The 23119-nt window shown below is 39.1% G+C and overlaps 1 protein-coding gene across 8 annotated transcripts in view; it reads left to right on the top strand.

Annotated features, from left to right (window-relative positions):
- Window positions 1–23119, top strand: part of arid1b (AT-rich interactive domain 1B) — a 230419-nt gene that overhangs the window by 184891 nt on the left and 22409 nt on the right. For all 8 annotated transcript variants that reach the window (XM_028438181.1, XM_028438183.1, XM_028438185.1 and 5 more), the window contains 3 exons: window positions 1704–2013; window positions 17955–18070; window positions 20259–20362. In XM_028438181.1, coding sequence (XP_028293982.1) covers window positions 1704–2013; window positions 17955–18070; window positions 20259–20362 — 530 coding nt within the window. The remainder of the gene's footprint in view (window positions 1–1703; window positions 2014–17954; window positions 18071–20258; window positions 20363–23119) is intronic.

Below are 23119 nucleotides of genomic sequence, written 5' to 3' on the forward strand. Positions count from 1 at the left end.
TTCAGCACAAAGTAAAAATGGCAGTTGGTAGCCAAATCTGCTTCAAATTGAACTCACTCATGGAAACTCTCAGAATTTCACTCCTAACTGCTGGGCTGAGCTTTATTCACTAAAGTAAAATATAGAAATTGTCAAAATTTGACTGTGTGACACAAACAACTCCCAGTGAGTCATGCTGGAGAGTCACTGGTGGCCAAAAATCCATCACCATCCACTCGGAATATGAAAATTTATAGCAGAGAGCCCGGAAGTGGGTCAAAACCAGTATTCAGAAAGTGGTTGGAAGAGGGTGTTTGTGAGTGGGTCCTTGTTCATCTACATAAAACCTCCCAGCTCTGAGCAGGAAGCCAGACTGGATGTTCTTCCTGTTAAATGTGGCAATTACATGCACAGAAAAAAAAAGATGTCTCTGTGAGGCCTCCAAAGATCTCATCTATGCATTCATGCAGCAAGGCAAGGCAGAGAGATACACTTGTGTTCTTTGGCTCACACGTATCCTCCTGTGTCCGTTAGCAGCCATCTTCTTTTCCTGAACGGTTCCTTATTACAGCTCAAAAACCCTTGACAGGTGTCAGCCTTGTGCAGCACACCGCTTCTCTAAAGCCCCCCCCCGGAAATAATCCTCCACTTCCTCACCTTCATCTGCCACAGTAAATGTCATCACAGCATCTATACAAATTCTAGTTGAGCTGCTGGCTTCAATGCTACATTTTATTGTTCAGATTCAATATGACTCCTATCATGGGGTTTGCGTCATGGATGTAGCAGTTTTCCATCTCCTCCCTTCTTTCCGTCTGACTTCCTGCCCCCCCATCTCCCCACCCCAGCCTCAGCTGCTTCCTCTTGTCCTCTCCATCTCTCTCTCTCTGGGGCCCACAGGCTCATGTTATGTGAAAAGTGTCTTTACCAAAGCAGCTCGAGGACACTGGAAAGCCATTTCCATTTTCAGAGTCAGTTTTCCCCTCATGTTGAATATTGTCATATAACTTCCACTGGTTTGAGTGTGCAAAGAAGCCTGCAGGTTTTAAAGGGACTTGATCCCCTTTTTCCAGACATATTCTCAGAGGATTAAGCAGTGAGGCCCTACTAAAGCACCCTTAATCAAATCAAAATAAAGAACCCCCTTCACAATGGAGGATGCCACATTTTCCATTTCTATTTTGCAGAGGATTTGTCCCAGGGAGGGACTAGCGCAGCGGCAGCGACTCAGCGCCTGCAGAGGGAATTCAATGTGATGTCAGTTGTTTGTATGTGTGTGTGTGTGCACGTGTGGGTGAGTGTGTGTACAGCACTTGCAAGTATAGTAGGTGTCTAGTAAATGTATGTACATGTTGTCTTTGACAGCACATTGATTCTCTTTTAGCTCTCATTGCTGTTTGGAGTTTAGTGGGGCTTTTAAAGCCAAATGGGGGGGTTTAAGCGTGCCTTTGGAAAGCTTCTGGCATCCCGGCCATGTGGCACTTCAGGGCAGCAAGAAAGCGTTTACTGCAGATTAGAGCTCCTCTCAAGTGTTTCTCTAAAGTTGGCTCTAAGCTTGGAAATTGCTCCCTAGGCCATCCACTAACATGCAGCTGGGAAAAGTTCCCCTGCTTTTACATTACATGTATTTTTTTTAGCAGCCACTAAAGTTTGTAAAGGTCATGAATCAGAATAAAGAAATTCCAGTTCTACACCATTTATCTCACCTTGATGTCTTTCCACAGGAAACTATCCCCGACCTGCAAACTACAGCGGGACTGCTAGTGCAGGCTTTGGGTCTGGACCTGGCATGACTAATAGTCTTGGAGTAAACTCTACCGGCCCCATGCATGGCCAGGGACCTGGGCACACCTTACCTGGAGGACGCAGCCATGGCCCAGGAAGCCAGAGTAGAGGGTACCCGTCTATGGGTCCCAGTTCTCCCAGCATGCCCCAGCCAGCTGGACCAGGGATGGGTCCTCCTTCCTTGGGTAACCGCAAGCCCCATGAGACACCAGCCGCAATGTCAGGACCTGCTAACTCTATACACAACAGGTAAGTGTGCAGCGTGAAGGTGATATGAGCTCCAAAGGAAATGTCTTTTTGTTTTGTTGGCAGTGCTTTTTCAAATATTTCTGTGAGAGTTGATTTTGTGTATATATTATGTTATTCATCTCATTTACCTATACCTAAAAACAGCATGAAAGGTGATGTTTTGATATTTGCTTATTTAATTCCTAATAGTTCCAGCGAGATTAATTTTGTCTTCTTTTGAATAGTATGTTAAGTTGAGGTTTCCTTTATTCAGACAAGTTTTTTTCATGAAATTTTTATCTCCTGACATGTTTCGACTGTCAACTGCCAGTCTTCATCAGAGAACTTCTGCTGATCGCCTTTGATGGTTCCTTTGAAGTTTCATTTGACTTTTGTGTAATAGTTCCAGCGAGATTAATTTTATCTTCTTTTGAATAGTATGTTAAGTTGAGGTTTTGTTTATTCAGACAAAGTTTTTCAGGAAATTTTTATTTCCTGACATTTTTCGACTATCGACTGCCAGGCTTCATCAGAGGAGTGCAGTTCATCGCCTTTGATGGTTCCTTTGAAGTTTCACTTGACTTCCATGTAATAGTTCCAGTGAGATAAATTTCTTCTTTTGAATAGTATTTTAAGTTGAGGTTTTGTTTATTCAGACGAGGTTTTTCAGGAACTTTATATCTCCCCACATGTTTCAACTATTACATGCAAGGCTTCGTCAGAGGAGTGCAGCTGATCGCCTTTGATGGTTCCTTTGAAGTTTCACTTGACTTCCATTTTTCCTGACGGATTTAATATGTCCGTGTTTATTAGTTCACATTAATTATTTAAAAAGCAATGCTATGTTTGATTGAAAGTATGTTTTATTTGTAGTTACATTTTCAGTGTAGCCCTCTAAATGCACAAACACAGCTGTCCTCTGTTTACAAGCTGAAATGATTCAATATCTCAGAGAAACATGGCTCAGATTCAAGCACAGATATGTTTTCTGCAACCAAATACACTTATTTTTTCACTATAAAGGGGTATTAGTTCCAAAATGCTAACAAAAATCCTCACACTTAGCTGTAATGAGTCTTTTATATGTTACGCCAGTGGTTCTCAAACTTCTTTGGCTCAAGTACCCCCTTTCTCTTACTTTTGAATCCAAGTACCCCATTTGTGCGACTATATTTGGCCCAGAATACTATGTAAAAAAAAAAACTATAGAGCTTAATGATGGAATGAATGAGTGGTAACACATTTTAAAGAATCCCATTTTGTAACTTAGTGGAATGAAACAGTATTTAGCACCTCGTGCATAGATGTATTTCTTTGGTTTTATATTTTACAGTCCTTTCCCTCCTGATAATTTCTATCATCATTTTATTTGTTTTTTGTGTCATTTTGTGAATTTTGTTGTTGTGTGCCTGTTAATTTTATTATTCAGTATATTTTTCTCTCATTTTGTGTGTTTTTGGTGTCGTGTGATTGTTTCTTTTGTCGTTTCTCTGTTATTTTTGTGTATTTTGTAGTGATCTTGTGTATATTTTTCCCTCATTTAGTGTGTCTTTGTTGTCGTTTTGTGTGTTGCTGGTAATAGTAAGTATGTTTCTCTTTTAGTGTGTTTTATTTTGTGTGTTTTGTCATTGTTTGTCTGTTCTTTTTATTATTCAGTATTTTTTTTCTCTAATTTTCTGTTTTTTTTTTTTTTTTTTTTGTCGTTTTGTGAGTTGCTGGTAATATTGTCATTTTTAATTAAAAATACACATTATAAAACCCCATGTTTTTTAATGATTTCATTTGTTAATTTTCCTCTCTCTCTCTCCCTCTCAAGTACCCCCTGTAGCGCCATCTCGTACCCCTAGGGGTACACGTACCCCCATTTGACAAACACTACTGTTTTGTCTGCTATAAGTAGATCAACAAGTATTACCCTGTTTTTCACCAGTGTCTGGCTTTCGTCTTCAGGGAGCTCTGCTACAAAGCACTGCAGAGAGGTTCAGTATCTCAGAGCAGACTTTTATTCCATTGTTCTTTTCAGATCTACAGTAACTATGTTCTCAAAGATTTCTCACTTCTACAAGTCATTTGTGGATCAGTCTTTTCCCCCACCTCGTAAAATATCTGAAATTTTTGAAATTGTACACCAAGTGCCTTTTGTTGCAGAAAGAGATATTGGCTTTGTGTTTAGAGCACCGTGCTGTCATGACATAAAAGAAGCAAAAAGCAATACGCAGGTTTAACTGTGAACACACCAGAGACAGAGGTGACGCCGACCACCTCAGCTCAAATAAAGAGAGCTTTGATGCCGTAGCTGTGGATGAGTAAAGAGTTATGATTTTTCCATCAGTGTTGGAGCGTTGGCTGTCTGCTTTCTCCCTGTGTTGGAGACCAGGGTTGATGTGGGATTGTGTGGGCAGTAAACTTTTGTTGAACCCTGCCAAGGGAACTTGTGAAAACGTGTCTCTCTTCTCAGTGGAAGGATGGCTTTCCGTGCCTAATCCAATCGGTGCAGGGCTTTCCCTAACAATGCATCATGGGAGTCCTCTCGCCTTCCGCAGGCTGAGGTTGCAAATTAACTTTTTGTCAGGGTTTGTTCTGAACACTGTCAAAACGTAAGCCATATGGACTTCGTGATTATTTAAGGTGGAATTGCTCTTATTATGGGGTTTGTCAGGGTAGGGATCAATTACAGTTTTCAATTACAATTATGTCTTTAATTATCCATGTTCAATTACAACTCAATAATGATTATGTGATCTGCATTTTTGTCCTATTACAATTAAAATTACAAGTATTATTTTTCCCCTGAAAGTCAATTACAATTACGTTCTCAATTACTAAAGTTTATAATGTATTTATTTATTTGACAAGGAGATTACAATTCAACATAGATGCAGTTTATAGCTAATGCTAGTTCACAACTCCTGTCCCTTGTTGGACTTTTCTACTCTACAGTGAAAAACTGTCAAAACAATAAAACGTACCCACCCACAATACAAAGATTATAAAAACATTCACATATACACACCCAGCTATTTACAAATGGTACAATATTCATTTTCTTTCAGCCAAGACTGAAACCTACAGGGGAATGTTTTAAATTCTGATATGGTTTTGAGTTCCATTGGTAGTGGATTTCACAGCTTGGCACTCTTGGAGATGAAGGCAGACTGTTCAAATACAAATAATTAAAATGACTGAGCCTTTAATAAATAAACTGTAATCTACCTCTTGTGTTAGCTTTCTGTTAGCATCTCGTATGATAACAGGTCAGTTTCAACAAATGTTTTAAATCAGCTGTAAAATACACAAAAAAAATATGATCCATTATCTAATTGGTTTTTTATCTCTTGGTTACCTTAGGTTTCCTAATCAATGAAAATATTGGTGTTAAAGCTTTGATACTCGATTTATTTTCTTTAATTAAATTTTTTTTTTATTGGCATCATATAGTATATCGCAAAAGTAATAATTTCTGAAAAAAATCATATGTCTGCGTGCTGTCTCTGCCTTATTATTAAATATTTTAGGTAATAAAACCCCAGAAGTCTTGGCGGTCACACCCTCCAGCTCCAATCACAGGATATAGAGAAAGGAGGGGTGAGCAGAGCCCACGTAGGAGCCTCCTCATTGGCTGCTGTGATAAATAGTGAAGCGCGTGCACGGTGCGAACTTGGACTAACTTTGGACGCGGAAGTGCCTGTTTTCTTTCTAGACAGGTAATCTAATGTTCCAGTTTCCTGTATTTTGTGTACATCCTTTTGCGTGGCGACGTGTTTTACCGGTAGTGCACGTTCAGCTCTTGTGCGTCATTTTGTGCACTTCCGTGAGAGGAGGAGACTGGGAGGGATTATCAGAGTGGGGGACGGGATTTACGGTTTGAATTCAGCCATGCCCCTCTGTCATGGTTCAAAAATCAGGTAGTGCAGCTTTAATGTTTTTGGTGTGGACGTCTGAACCATTTTTCTGTCAGTATACCCCTAGATTTCAATTATTTGAAGAGAACTAACAGGTAGTGGGACAAGTTGATCTGAAACATATTTTAATAATTATTAAATACGTATGTGTGAGACATAGAACTGTTACATGGTTCCACAGGTGTGTGTTTAACTACATTATAATTGACAGTTTTTATAGAATTGCCAATTCAAATTACAAAGGAAATTATCTGAAATCAATTACAATTCACTTATAATTATGACAGTAACAGCTTTTTTCAATTACAATTACAAATATAATTGTCATAATTGTAATTAATTGTCAATTACGAGATTACAATTCTAATTGACCCCCATCCTGGTGTTGCAGGCCAGCCCTAACACAGTCGTCCCTCTGGAGGACTGTGTTAGGGCTGGCCTGATGAATGGATGGAGGCCACACTGCCTCCATCCATTCATCACCATCCAAACATCCTGTCTGCTTCACATGAACATACAGTAGGTAGGCCTTCCATTTGTCAACACGGGGGTCTACCCACTTTGTGGCTACAGTGATAATGTGACATTTAATGTGTTTAAGTCGTCTGTCAAATCAGAGTGATAAACCGGTACTCACTCACTGTTGAAGCTGGTCTGTTAAGTCTTATAGAATTGAGAAGCAAATACACTTTTTGTCCTTAAACAAAGGGATTTTTAACCATCGTGTTGGAATAGATCTGTGATAAATGTGTAAAGATGGCTCTGTCTGTTGTAATGTGTCTACATCGTATGTCTGAATCTGATCTGATCCACAATTAGGGTTAGTGGCATGGCAGGGTAATTGATAATTAATTACAATTATGACATAATTGCTATTTTTCACCCATCTGCATTTGTTCTAAGAACCCCAAAAACATAGTATTTCAGCTTTATTTTCCCAAACTCGCCTGTTTTCTAGAGTTTTAGCCTCTGAAAAGTTTCTGAGCAACTCTACAAACAGGCTGATGTGCGACCTACTTATGCATATTCATGAGTGAGCGTGTCTATTGACAGGACACTGATTTCCTCCTCCCCTTACGTTGACGTAGGGCCAGAGGACGGCCCACCCTCCTCCCACCCACTCCGTAGCCGAGCTCATGTTGCTTTATAAACACGAGACAGAGCGTGGGGGCGGGGCGTTCGCCGGTACATACATAGACTGTAGAAAATACATACACAGCACTGCGTGAAGGACGCTGAAATGTTCACCTTCGTGGGTGTGTCTGTTTACATGTCAATCACGGCAGAGAGCTTCCTGGAGGCGCGGCTTCTCCAGCTCAGTGCTGCGTCAAATTCGTCATCAAAGTGGGAACGTGTCATCAAAAAGGAGCGAGGTGTTTGGGCTCACCCTGCAGTAAGAAAGGAGCAAATCACCCTCTAACTAACGAATGAGGCTTAGTGGTGCTTAGCTCCATTTTCTAGTCCTTTAACTACATGCAAGAAACCAAATGTAACAAAATATACAGTAGATGCAGTTAGTTGAATATCCCAACCCTTCTCATACTTAGTAACTGGCAGTGTAATTAGACCTCTTTATGTCATTGGGTGTCAGCTCTGTGACGGTGATTCCAGGGTAATCCATGCTTAAAATAACGTAAAAATAAACCCTTTTTCAGCTCAACCTCAAGATTTGTAAGATTTCACATTTGTTTTACAGTTGCTATCTGTTCTGATTGTTATTGTGATCGAGATTCTTGCTTGAATTGTTCAAAAAGCCTTGATTTTCAGGTGCTTTAGGAAAGTATTATGTATCTGAGACGTGATGGATTGTTAGCGGAGGAATACCAATAATTGTATCATGACTACATAAATAAAATGCTTTGTCCCCATTGCAATTATCATCATCACAATCATCATCATTACTGTAGTCATCAGTACCGTATTCTGAAAACACGTACACACACAAACTAGCAGTGTACGTGCACACCAATAAGAATTCAGTGAATGTGAGCGGGTGAAAATAAGCTGGGGGTATCCATGGCATGTTTGACAGTTTGTGTGATTAATTACTGGAAGCAGGAGGGGCTGTCGGTGCAAACGCACACACACACACACACACACATGCGTACCCTCGTACACACATACACAGCATTGTAAATGTCGGCCGAGCCATTAAGAGATGTCTGGGCTGTCAATAAGAAGTGGCATGACATGATCCCCACTGCTGGGACCAATCAGACTGCCTGTCAGTCTCCTCACATTCACCAAGACACCAGAGAGGTGTTGCGTGCTCGCCGTGGTGGTGGCTGCTGCTCTCTCTCTCTCTCTTTCTCTCTCTTTCTCTCTCTCTGTGTGTATGTTTACAAATCTGGCAAAAATAGCATGTTTGTGTCTTCACCCATTTATTTCTCCATTTTTTTTTGCAACTGTCCATTTTGATTCATTGTCAACTGTGAAAGTTCTCCCGACCTTTTGCCACGTGTTGTTTTGTCACCTCACTCATGTGTTGACTCGTTTGTGATGAGTCCCAGTTTAGGGCACTCTCTTTTTTCTTCTTTTCCACTTATTTCAGCATTTGTGCAGTGCTGGCTGTTGTTTTACATACAAACTTTGTCTTGTCGATGCTTTTATAATGTGCTCATTCTTTAAAACCTGCACTGTTTTGCAAATCTAAACATTTTTGGTTGTTTTTCTGCTGCTTTCTTTATTTAGTTTTACCATAAATAATCTTCCCCGGCAAAAGTTTTATGTCTTTATGTGCTAAAATGTTTTGTTATGATGGACATTTTTTGCACGACTCTGTGTCAGAGTCTCACTTTCACACAGGTTCTTGTCTGCTGTCGCTCACGCTGCCTCTTTCATCCTGCTTTGTCTGCTCCTCTTCTCTCTCCTCCCACTTGTTTCACTCCTTTTACCAGTTCTCCCAACTGCATCGCGCTGTTCTGTCTTTGTGCGCCTCTGTTTTCCTACCAACACCGTTTCATCTCTCTTCCCCTGTCTTTCTCCCAATTTGCTTTTTGTTCTCTGCTGTCTCCAACACAGCCTTGTTATGTTTTTTTTTTTGTTCCTTTTTCAGATCCCACTTTAGAACATCTGACGGAGATCAGGAGAAAATTGGCCTCGGAAAAACCTGCCGTTAAAGGCTCGAGCGCTCTGTTTGCAGCTCCAGATCGTAGTGCATCGTGGTGCAACATTCACACAGAGTTCTTCCCTGTCTGCGAAACACGTTGTTCGTTAGCTTGTGTTGCTTTTTGATGCGTCAACACCAACACAACCAATCAGGGGCTTATTAGCAGTGATCCCATTAGCTACTCTTTGTTTCTCTGTGTGTCTTTACACGTCCACCTCCTATAGTCCTCAACATTTAAACATCTCCTTCCCATATAACATAAAACAAAATGAAATTTATGTTAAAATAACTATTTTAAATACGTGTGTGTTTCTCTTCTGTTGGACACTTGAAATTGTTTATTATAACTTTTTGTGTTTTTGTCTCGTGGAAGTCTGTAAACTGGGTTAGGCATAATAAGTATTAACTTCAGCCTAAACCCTTCGGTCGTGCTGTACACGAAATAAAGGAAATGTTTTGTTTAATGTTTATATTGGAATGAAATGACTACTACTACTACTACATCCACTTTTTACTCGTACATTAGAAGTGAGCACACACATGTTGTTTAAAGAACAGAAAGGCTTCAGTTTGAGCATCTTGTGGCTAAAGGTATAGGTCATTGTTAAAGCTACTTTTTATGAAATTACAATCTGAATGGTAAATTTATATTGCATCTTTCAAAACACTTAAAATGCTTGGATTTATTAAACAAAAAGAAGAAATGTGTTGGACGATTTGTAGGCATGTTTGTTGTTGCCATTAGGGATGTCCCGATACAACTTAGTCACTTCCGATACGATACCGATATTGCAGCCTTGAGTGTCGATCGATACCGATATTGGTACGATGTGATATCAGCACGAATCATATATACTTTTATTACTTATTTTGTAGCTTGATCAAGTGATGTCACTCAAACAGAGAACAATAGTCAACAACAGTAGGTATGAGAAAAACTGACCCATTTATTATTAACCAATTGGTTACATACATTTGAACCTTCAACATAATATCTACAGTATTCTACAGTTGAATAAAATAAATACAGCATCGGAGCGCTTATATCGGAGATTTTAGATGCAGTCCGATAAAATTCGATATTCGTTTTCTGACTGATATAGGACCGATATCAAAATCGGATCGTGACACCCCCAGTTTTCATATTATTATTTTAAGTCATTGAAAAGAGCCTCCGCAGTTCAGTAAGTAGTGTTGAAACAGCAACTGGGAATTAGTTTAAATATGTGACGCTTTGAGGTGCAACAGCGTAACTAAAGGAAATGACAGCTGCAATATGTCCCACTATTATAGATTATCAACACAGGTTTGTACAACCATTGGTCACATGATTTCATTGGGTTCATCCTATCCATCGATGCAGAGCTCCTACTGATTCAAGTCCTCTGATTTTTCCCTGTCTTTACTGTAAAATATGAATAAATAATCATTTTTATGTAAACACAAACACAAAACAGTAATTTCATGGCATTTAAATAATCAAACGTGTAATGTTATAGTGTAATAGTGTCTAAATATCAATACTATTATGTTTTTTACAGTTGCGCAAAGTTTTACCAACAAATATTTTGACACCTCCGCTTCTGGACTCTGTGTCTGCATTAGCCAGGTTATCTGCACTGGTTATGTGACCTATCATGTACTATTTAGATTTCCAGCTAGCTGACATAGAACATCACCAGATAATGAGCTAATGATTAGGGCACTATATTGAGATTGAAGATGTATTGAGTTTGCTATTTTGGTGATATAGAAAATTACAATATCGCCTATATCAATATATTTTCTTTGCTTATTTTGTATTAAAATACTTGTAGGAGTCGCTGCTTTTGCTACTTCTCAGAATAACATGAAAAGCACAGTTAGATGGATTACTGAGTGTGTCCTAACCCAGACCTTCCCCTAAACAAGCCACATTACAGAACTCACTCACATGTGCTGTCCTTGATAGGAGAGAAAGCTAAAAGTAGCAAACATTGTGCAGCTGTTTCTGTAATATGCCAGTCCCATTGTGTATTTTTTACTTATTTTGTGTATTTTGTTGTCCTATGCATTTTTGTTTTTTTTTTTGTGTATTTTTTAGTAATTTTGGATGTATTTCCAAGTCATTTTGTGTACTTTTTTGGTATGTATGTTATGCTTGGATTTTTGTTCTCCCATTATGCATTTTTTCTCTTTTTGTGTCCTTTTGTGTATTTTTGTTGTCTCATGGTGCATTTGTGTATTAAGTTTTTTTGTTGTTCTTTTGCGTATTTCTTGGTTAATTTGTGTTTTTGTAGTAATTTTGTGTATTTTTTGCTGTCATTTTATGCAATTACTTTTGGGGAAGATAGTTGCCCATGTCTGTGTTATCCCATGTTTGTGATACAAGTTATGTTTTTTTACAAATTTTAAAGCACGGTGATGTCATTTAAGCCTGTGTGGCTATTTGCATCAGCAAATTTAACCCAGAATTGTCTTTATGGTAAGACTTTATTTGAATAAAAATGATCAAGATTTATTTTGTATATCAACATTTTTTAATAAAAATAGTGCAGTCAGCGACTTTCAGATCCTTCTTTCTCCCTCCCTCCCCGCTGTACTTTTGCCCTGCCTCCAAACTGTCCAAAGTCCCTCCCTCAGAGGAGCTAACAAGCTAACGCTAGTCCGACAGCAACATCACAGTAATATAACATGCTCTGTTAAAAGCATATTACGGCAGCGCTTCTCTCTCTCAATGTGCACACACCTCAGCAGCAGCAGCAACTCAGCGTCACTTACAGCAGCCACATGGAGGCTGCTGCGCACACATGAACACATGCACTACAGAGTTCTACTGTAACAATTACAATCAAATATAATGTAAATCAAGCAGCAATAATTACCTTTCAAGAAGAAAAGTCACCAATTCCATCTTCTACTCCTCCAGACCATACACTGTAAAAAAAAAAAAGATGGCGCTCGAGCTCTGGTAAAGGGGTGGGGTCTGTCAGACAGTCCATCAAATCTGCCAAAGGCTGCAGGAGCAGCAGGGGGGGCTCAATGAGCCTGTTTTTTTTTTTCTAAACAAACGACTAATTTCATGTAAAGATGTGCTTACATAGTGACAGCTTCAGCAAATATGACAAAAAGTTGCTTTTATGAGAGTTGCAGACTGCACCTTTAATTATAATGCACAATTCTCAAAGTTTGTTGAAATGGCCAATTTTTTTGTGTGACTTTATGTTAACCCATCCTGTTAAGTTTTTTTTTTTACTGACAAATACTTTGAATATATTACTATATATATATATATATATATATATATATATATATATATATATATATATTTGTTTTATAAATGTTTGGTTCAGCTACATTTAATTTTCACTTGTGTACAAACAACTGACATGAACAAGATCCCAAACGTCAACATGGAGAGTTTTTTTGCCGCACGACAAAGTTTTAAGATGAATGTTTAAGAGAATGCTCTATTTTCATGCTTGTAAATGCAAAGGGAGCGCAAAGCATTTAAAGGTATAAGCTTTACTTGGCAGCTGCTTCTGAGGACAGAATTGGCTTTTCAAATGACTTTTCAGCGCTGCTGGCGACACTCGACGAAAAGTTCCCGGAGCTATAGGAACGGGCGAACTGTCGGAAAAATAAGCACTTAGAAGAAGAAGAGCAAAGCTTAGGGAAGAAGAAAAAAAGCGCCGTAAATAAAAGGGAAATTGAAGAAAGAAAAATGTTGGAAGAGGATGGAGATAGGAGAAAAGAGTGCTCCCAGGCAAATCCTCGCCAAATAATTCATTTCTGACCTCCTTAGTAAGTAAATTTACTAAATAAATAAGAGCAGCGTTTGAATGTCAAGAACAGGAGATGCTGCCTGTGGTGCTTTGTCGCTCGTAGTTTTTGCAGCACTGCAGCGCACTCTGCTTTCATTAGATGGGCAAAATAAATGGTTTCTCCTCCATCCATCCATTCTCAACTGTTTGATGTTTGTGCAGGAGGAGGGGCGGTGGGTGGGAAGAAGCAGAGAGAAGCTTTTCTCTGGATTTAATATGTTAAAAGCTGTCCTTTTCTATTTTGTGGGGGGTTTATGTCAGTCTTGTCTCTGTGAATATATGTGTGTGTGTCCGTGGTGAGTTGAGTCAGGAGTTTGGTGGAGCAATGAGCCTGAGCTGCCCTGAGAACAGATTGGGTCCATATATAATTCATAGCCTCCAGCCGATCCACTCCATCCGTCCACCCCACAGCCTCTCTCTGGCTCCTTCTACACACACTTAAACACACGCTGTGCGGAGCGCTGAGGACGCAGAGGGCAGCTCAGCCCGTCACATGGCCCTGCGGTCCCAGTGCTGCCGCTGTCTGGTCCAGTTAGCAGCACTGGGAGGCCTCAGCAAAGCCCCGTCACCAGCAATGAAGGACAAAGCCGCTGCCACACTGTCTGGTGGTTGGCTGGCACTTCGTAACCATGGCATCCATGTGGCAACGGCACACACCCAGTACACAAAGACAAGGACACACACACAGACACATGAACTACCATGTGTGTGTTTGTGTGTAATGTGTAACCTATTTATGATAAGAATGTACGACAGTGGCTTAAATCACAGTGTTTTCATAGAAAATTACTGTTATTTTATTTTTTAGAATTACAGATATAAAAAAACCTTTAATGATAACTTTATGGTAACTTTGCTCCAAGACACGTGTCAAACTCACGGTCCAGGGGCCAAATCCAGCCCTTTTAAACATCCAAATAGGCCTGCAAGGTAACTTAAAAATAACTGAGAAAACATGAATCATTGTGTAAATAAGCAAATAATTTAGCCGTGGATAGAATACAAACTTTTCATGGGAATTATTTTGTTTTAACTCGAAATTGGGAGTAATTTTAAATCCCATCATATCCAATAGGGATGTTGAAAAAATATATCGCGATATTACTTCGCACGTTTCTCGGATCGATTCTAAATGCATCCATATCGATTTTTTATTATTTAAAAAAAAAAAATATATATATATATATATATATATATATATATATATATATATATATTATTTTTTTTAATTTTTTTTAATTTTACCTTTATTTAATCAGGAAAGTCTTTTCTATGTTTTTTCAAAAAGAAAGTTCTAACTTTACAGTACAAACTTTCTGCATTTATTTGTTGTTCTAGGAATATACCTCAGTTAAGTTGCACTAAAGTCAAAGTTGGTTTAAAAGCCACAGGCAGATTGTGTTATTTTTTTATTTTAAGTTGTTGGCACATGGCATGTTAAAGCCAATGTTTTGAGTGTAAAATATGTCAATAAAACATATTTCATACATAATGTTCTCATGAAGGTGTACACATTTACAGATTAATTGTTTAAGTGATATATTAAAAAAAATTATTATATTAAAAAAAATCACAATAATTGCACAAATTCTCTGAAACTCAACAGTATTTGAAAGGATTTCCAGTTATCCCACGCTTGTATTACACAATGGACGTCATTTTTACTTACCCAAAATCCTGCTCAATCCTCAAATTATTTGACTAAATTTCCCCAATTTGAATAAATAATCTCACTGCCTTTCACCTATTGCTTGGATATTGTCGATACCTTATATACTGTACTTAACATACATGCTTGTATATAATTTATACATGGAAATGCAAAGTAGCACTTATGTTGATATTGTGGGATTCCCCACCTCTGCGGCCTACTTCAGATCAAACTAGGGCTGCATAATTAATCAAATTTTAATCGTGATCATGATTTTGGTTGCCACGATTAAATTAACCTGATCGTCTGCAATATTTACATATATTTTAAGACACGATCTATGCACAATCTGTTTATTTTCATTTTTTATTATAATTCAATTTCAAAGTTTAATTTTACACTGTAAACTGTACACATATTGTTTGTTTAAAAGTAGTGCATTGAAAACCCAGGTTTTTACCATACATAATAAATAATTGTGATTATAATCGTGATTACAATATTAAAATAATCGTGATTATCATTTGGCCATAATTGTGCAGCCTTGGGTCAAACTTGAATTTGGCCCCTGAACTAAAATGAGTTTGACACCCCTGCTCCTAGACAACAGTGTTACATTTGCTGTGGACTGATTGTGTTGGAGTGGATGCTTCCATGTGTAAAGTGTAAGAGTGTGTGTGTGTGTGTGTGTGTGTGCGCGTGTGTGTGTGTGTGTGTGTGTTGAAGCGTGTGTTCCCAAAGCTCAGTCTCATGGAACAGCAATCACCTCCAGCTCTGAAGCCTGGAGCTGAAAATACGCCCCCCCATCGGTCCACCAGGGACCCATACACACACCACTCAGGGTTCCGCTCGCCTTAATTTCCCTCCACCCTCTCTGCTCTTCTTTCCCTCCACCTCCTTTCCTCTTCCACCCTTCTTTACCCTCGCTTCTCTCTTCACTTTTTCTCTGCGGCAACAGGGTGACTTTTTTATTCCTTGGCACAAAGGTGCCCGAGAGCAAGATGAATACACTGTGCCTCCACCCCCTCCTCCTCCTCCCCATTCCTCTCCCCGATAGCAGCACATGCATATATTAAGTGTGATTAAACGCTGTGCAGCGCCTCCATCAAGTGCTTTCTAATGGGCTTTTTTATGACATGAATTAGTCATAATGGGAGAGTGCCACAGTTGAAAAACACCATCCACTGATGTTGTTGATTTGGATATTTCACCGTTCACATGAGAGCTTTTGCTATATTGCTTAAGGATGGTAAGGAACATTATGGATAAATTAACTATGAAGGCTATTGGCTTCTCCAAACTTGATTTGCGTTGCTGGCGTAGTGCTTCTGTGGGACTCTGCGTGTTCAGTACATTTTCACTTGCTCCTGAAGGTGCAGCGATCAAAAGGTGAATTTATTTCTGTGTCTTGACTCACACTGAGTTTTTCGGCGGTGTCAGAGTCTATATTCTCTCCAATTATAGAGAAATGGGGCCAGATAAGCATGGATTTGGTGTGCTTGTTTCTTTGCCATGGAACTCCCTGGTGCACCTCAGCCCCCATTGAGGGATTACATATGTATCATCAGCCATGCTCTATGACTAATTACATCTGTGAGATGAGATTATCGGGAGGTTTACCAAGACGATCCCTCCTCTCAGGCAATGTGTATCGGTTCCAACATGTGGCATTACACTTTGTGTTTGTGTGAGTGTGTGGAAGGGAGAGAGATGCCAGTTAAGTGGGAATTGACTGACATAAATCCGAGTAGTAGCTCCATATATTGGGCCAAAAAATTTTTCTTCTTCTTTTGGCCTGTCATGTTGCCCTCTCTTCCCTTTTTCTTCTATCCTCTTTTCTGCTTTTATCATTTCCACACCTTTTTATCCACTTCTATCTTTTGACTTACCCCAGGCTGCCTCGGCTTTTATTCCATCTTGAGTCTCAGATGTTTCTCCCATCTTTAAATCAGTCCTTCTCTTGCTTTCCTCTCTGTGCTTCTCTTTCTCTGAACCAGTGGTTTTGAAACTTTTTTGGCTAAAGCACCCCCTTTCTCTTATTTCTGAATCCAAGTACCCCCTTTGTCCAGCTACAACATTTTGCTCAGATTACTGTGGAAAGAAAACACAAATAGAGCAAAATGATGGTATGAATGAGTGATATACATTTTTAAAGAATCTCATTTTGAAAACTAGAATATTTGCATTTCCTGAAAAAAAGTATGTTGAACATTGCATTAGCATTAGCCTAGCATTAACATTAACCTGGTATTAGCCTAGAAATAGCTCAGCAATAGCATTAGCCTAACATTAGCATTAGCCTAGTAATAACACTAACCAAGCAACAGCATTAGCCTAACAAAAGCATTAGCCAAACAATAACAATAGCTTAGCATTAGCCTAGTAATAGCAATAACCTAGCATAACATTAGCTTAGTATTAGTCTACCATTAGCCTAGCAATAGCATTAGCCTAGCAATAGCATTAGCCTAGCAACAACGTTAGCCTAACAATAGCATTGGCCAAACAATAACATTAACCTAGCATTAGCCTAGCATAGTATTAGCCTAGCATTATTATTAATGTTGCATTACCATTAGCATTAGCCTAGCAATAACAATAACCTAGCAACAGCGTTAGCTTTGCAATAGCATTAGTCAAACAATATCATTAGCCTTGCATTAGCATTAGCCTAGCAATAGCAATAATCTAGCAATAACATTAGCCTAGCAATAGTATTATCATAGTATTAACATTAACATTGCTATTAGTCTAGCATTAGCATTAATGTAGCATTAGCATCATTTGTTAATTTCTCACAAGTACCCCCTGTAGTGCTATTGTGTACCCCTAGGAGTAACTGTACCCCTATTTGAGAAACCCTGCTCTAAACTATCTTTTTCGTCCTGGTTTTCTAAGAGACAAAGTCATCATGTTCCAAGCATGATGGCCCCTCTTCCACCTTCGATCCCACACGCACGCGCGCACACACACACACACACACACACACACACACACACACACACACACACACACACACACACACACACGGCTAGTGTTTAGTAGGTTGCAGATAAGCCTGATTGATGTCACCTGTGACATCCGTGTGAAGAGCTGCCTTCGACTGAATGAGGGGAAGGGTGAGCGGCATGGATTTCTGCTGTCACCATGGCAACAAATAGCATGATCCTCTCCAAAAGCACACCTTAATTAGCTAAATTATGAGTTGCAGAATAAGAAGAGGGAGATAAGAGAGGGGAGAGGAGCAGAGGAATAAGAATACGTTGGTGTTTTTGTCATGATGCTGCTCAGCTTTAATCTTTTGGAGGTGCTTTTTGTTGGACCGGGGGGGGATATGTTGTGTGTTTAGCTTTTTATTGTGACACTCAAATAGCAAAATACAACAAAATGTCTGTTGTTTCCCCTGTAATGTCTCCACAGTTACACTGCAGGCTCATATTTGGATGTGTATGTGTGAACCTGTTAACAGCATTGTGTTTTTTGTGTGTGTACAATAGGCTGAGCAACTATCAAGGCCCTAACCAGGCAAGTAGTGCCTCCTACAGTCAGCCAACGGGCAACAATGGGTCGACAAACAACACCCAGAGTCCAGGATACAACATGGCATCCACAGGTAACCCAGTTGATTAGCAGATGTGTTTGAATGGGTGATGTTTTAAACATTTGCATTTTATATAAAGGAGGACTAGGCTCCAGCTCTGCTTGAGTTGGAACCTCAAAGGTTCATTTCTACCTCCTCCTGCTTCTTCCTGAGCAGAGTCGTGCTCTATCTTAAATCAAATGGCGTCTCTGAATTGATTGTGTTTTGGCAGATAACCTCCAAAGGCCTGTCATAAACAAACACCCTGGGTGTAAAATGAAGTGCTGACCTCTTCAAAGTCGGCTTATTCCTCAACTGCAGTCAACAGAATGCGCTTTGATGAAAATGAGACGACCTTCAATCATAGGCCAAGTTGTCTATAAAAAACATATGGAGTTGTGTCACCCTCAGATCAGATCCTGTGTTTATTTCAGCATGGACAAGGCCTGCCCTGAACTGTTATAGCTTTAAGAGGAACAGAGACGGAAGAGCAGGAAGGGCTAAAGACACTAAAATATTATCAAGAGATTACTCTCAAAGCTTTGACTTCACCTGCAGCACTAACCCTTCAGCTGACAAAGACTAATGCGGTGCATCTTATTTTCTTTTAGCCTTTCACCATGCTGCATTGTGGCTTAATGCACGTTAAGAGTGCACTCTGCCTTTATAAATAAAAGCATCTTTCATTTAAAAACCAAATATCACTATGTGTGACATTAGAATATCTTGAACCATTTACAAAGCCAAGGTTCTTCAAAGCTCACCTGCTTTGCCCCTGGGCATGAGTAAAAGCCATTCCTATTCCCCGAGTGCCATAACACAAGAGTGGGAGAAATAAAAGCCTTGTACTCAAGGATTTCTTTACTCTCAGGTGGAAATATGTGGCTGGCATGATGACGGATATTCTTAAAGATCTAAATTCTCTTTATTAAGAGACGTAATGCAGTTATTCATTAGGTCTCTGGACCAGGATCTCACAATAGAGGCTTCAGGAATCCAGAGAAGAAGCTAATTTCATAACTTACAGCACAAGTGTTCATCTTCAGGACATCAAAAAGCTGTGTCTCCATTCCCCTTTGAAATGCTCAAAATCAAAATATTGCAATAAAAACTGGTAATGGAAAGATCTGAATTTTGAAAAAACCCTCAAATATCGCAAAAGTTTTTAACGATTTCATGAAAAGGAATTTCAGACTTTTCGATATTGAAATGTGTCGTAAAAGCGCTATGGAAACACTTTTTCAGCAAATACACGTCACAGAACGTGACGTACCTGGTCACATGACCACTTCTCTCCGAGAAAACATGGCGTGTTACGTGTAAACAGAAGAGGAAACTGAGACATTTTTTAGTAGTATACTTTATAATTATTACTGCCACATTAGACATGAAACAACAAAGGAATACAGAGTGATATAAGGAGGTTTGGAGCGTTCGTCTTCCTGCAGCAAAGTCTCACAGGATGAGATTTCACGGGAGTTACGAGGCGCCTACCCAAACAGCGTTCAATGGAAACACATTCAAAGCGCAATTATACTTTGTCGATATTTAGAAATATCGCTTTTATTTTGCAAAAATCTAATCACAAGGAGAGGTTTTTAAGCACAGACAGCTAATGGTAATTTGAAACAGAGATGCTGTATAGTTTAGATTTAGTGGTCGGGCCTAATTCGACCGCTGTTACCACTTCATAAAGAAATATGTTTTCTAATTACCTTAATCTTTGCACATTTTCTAATATCATGGCAAAATATTTGCAAGAACAATGTTTTTTTGTGTTTCCAAAGGTTTGGCTGCTTCATACAGACACAAACGTTGGCCAAAAGGATTTGTCATTTATGGAACTAGTCTTTAGGCTTGTTTGTGATCTGTTTAGTGTTTTTGGCTGAAAGTGAGCCATTACAATTTTAATGCAATGTAACACAAACACAATCTGTGTAAAAAAGCTTTTGGCTCCATTGTGCACTATCCCAAGGACATCTTACATCGGTGTGCCACAGAGAATTCATGAAAAAGTTAGATTTAGCCTTTACACACGTGATTTCGAGATTTTAACAAAAGAATCTGTGCTCTTCACTCTGCTGTGTAAATGCACTCATTTTATTTATTTTTTTTAAATATTGGTATTAAAACCTTTTTGGATAGTATTTGCAGCTGACTTTTCTGTTTTTAGTTTATTCCTTGTAGATTTTCAGTAAATGTTTATCCATTCTTGTTAAAGGACCCACAGGACTGTCGGGGGATGGTGTATTGAGTCCGAACAGTAAACCCAAAACTGACGTCAAAGACGACAATAGCTCAACCAATGAGCCTCACAAACCAAAGGTACCTCCTCCACCACTTTTCCTTCCGTCACGTCTCCTACTTTTGTCCTGCCATTGTTCTTATTTTTTATTTATTTTTGATCTGATTAGCCAGCGCTGCCTCAGCACCGTCTACTTTTTCCATTTTTATGGATTTCTACAGTGTAACCACACTTTATCACAACACAAACAGACAGTCTGACACATATGTTCTGTTGTTTTATAAAGCACGACGTCCTCCGTGTCTCCTCATACTTTCTCACACACGTGAGCACCAGAGGTGGTGAAAGTAACAGTCTTCAGTACTCAAGTAAAAGTATAGATACTTGAATAAAAATTAACTCTGGTAAAAGTAGAAGTATTGAAGTTGTTCCTTTGCTTGAGTAAAAGTTTAAAAAGTACATGCTACTAAATGTACTTAAAGGCACTTTGTGTAACTTTTGGCCACTAGTGACGCTAGACCTATTAATTATACGTCAAGTGCCCCTAGTGGCCACAGGCGCTGCAGCAAAAATCAACAAACAGTCAGTCGGGCCCGCCTCCCTTGTCTTTTGATTGTTTATGCAGACAGTAATTGACCTGTGACTCTGGGATGAGGATTGGCTCTAAGGGCTGGGTCGGTCGGGCTGGGGTGTGAAGCGAGGCTGAGCAACCGCCGCCGTCCTCCTCTACAATGGCGCTCCCCCCATTCCCTGGCCTTGCTGCCGTACTCGGCCCCCCAAGGATTGGCGCAGCGACCCCGCACACGACGGATATGACCCCTGGCGAAAAGGGCCGATAACGGCGGCGAGGCCAGGGAGTAGGGAGGAAGCGCCAGCAATGCGGCGAGGAGGGCCGAGCACCGGGTCTCCGGCAGCAGGGAGAAGAGTGCGGCGGTGGCGGTTGCTCCTCCTCCAGCCCATAGAAGTTACAGATCTGACTTGCGACTTCCCTCACTAAAGAATCCACATTTAACTGAGCCATCGCAGTGATTAGTGCACCATTAACCCAACATGAAACTACCATATTGTGCTCTTTTGGCTGTAAGCAGAGGCTAACTCGTTTCAGCTGCCCACAGCAATGGCGCCGGGTCGGAAAATGCCCGTATGTTGTGACGTCACGTGGGAACTATATATATATATATATCAGAGCCTGTGGTCACGTGACTGTCGTAAAGTGAAACGTTCTCCAGGCATTCACCAGGTCACATGACCTGGCCAAAGACGGTCTGTCTCTTCCAAACTTACATGGTTTGTATTTAAAGAGGGAAGCCCTGCTCAGAGCACTGATGCTGTCAACCGCTGTATATTGGCCTGAGGAATCATTTCAAACAACTCATATGGGTCAACTCTTTAGGTCACAGTAAAAAAGTAAAAAAAAAATGTCCCTTCAATGATTAGACGGGGTTTTTAAACCAGCAAATTCCATATCTTTTTTTTTTTAAGAACTTGTAGAAAATTGGTACATGGAAATAAATTAGATTTGTTACTCTTTATGAACACCTGGAGAATGTAGCACTCATAATAGATAAAATGTGTATAAAAAACGTTTCACGAAGAAAAAAAAATGCAAATGCTTGAATAAACCTAGAGAAACTAAGGGACAGAAAAAAACTACTTATGTACAGTAACAAAGTATTTGTACATTGAGTAACACTTAATAATAACTATCCATTATGAGTAGTTAACATTGCTTGTTGAATATTTGCTAAGAGTTTGTTAATGATTTAAAACTGTTCCGTATAGATAGCTTACAAGCTGTTGGTTAACAATTTATAAATGACATGTTAACTTGTATGTTAATAATTTATAACTACAATGGGGGAAATAAATATATGATACACTGCAGATTTTGTGTTTTTCCCCACTTCCAAATACTGGAGAGGTCTGTAATTTGTATCATAGGTACACTTCAACTGTGACAGACAGAATATTAAAAAAAATCCAAATAAACATATTGTATCATTGAATGGAACTTAATATTTAGTACAGAAACCTTTGTTTACAAGTACAGATTCCTGTAGTTTTTGACCAGGTTATATAACTTTATATACATTAGTAAATGAGGAATAGTTGCAACTTTAGAATAATATTCCAATAAAGTATATAAAGTTTAAACTGATACTTAACAAGTCATTAGTAAGTAGTTTGCTACAAGCTTATTCATGATCTATTACTAATTTATAAGGTATAGTTATAAATTATCACATACAGTTAACAATCTGCCCATTCTCCCTAAATTCTAATTTCACCTACGTTGTTTTTCTTTTTTCTTCTTTTTGGTGTTTATCCTCTTTTTAATGTATTGCACTCTTTTTTATTATTCTGTTTTTATTGTAAAGTGTCCTTGGGCGGCCTGAGAGGCGCTTTTTAAATAAAATGAACTATTATTTATTATTATAAATTGTTAACTAACTAACTTATAAGTTATCTTTTGGCCATCTATAAGGCACAGTTATAAATCTACAGTTATAACTCATTAACAGTTTATTAATGATCTATTAACTACTTATAAAGGATAGTTATTATAAAGTGTTATTGTACTTTATTACTTGTCACCTCTGGTGAGCGCGCACACACACACACACACACACACACACACACACACACACACACACACTTTGCTCGTTTCTCTCCCTCCCCTTGTTTCAGCCTTAAATAAAACCCCTCACACAAACAAAACACCCAGGTCTACTTCCATCCACTACACAATTTTTCCCTTCAAATCCTTGTCTATCCTTTTGCTGATTATGGCAGTAGCGCCTTTTGAATTATTTAAGGCAGACAGAGCAGCCAGAAAG

Source organism: Gouania willdenowi, chromosome 22 (assembly GCF_900634775.1).
Source record: "Gouania willdenowi chromosome 22, fGouWil2.1, whole genome shotgun sequence".
NCBI classification, from domain to species: Eukaryota; Metazoa; Chordata; class Actinopteri; order Blenniiformes; family Gobiesocidae; genus Gouania; species Gouania willdenowi.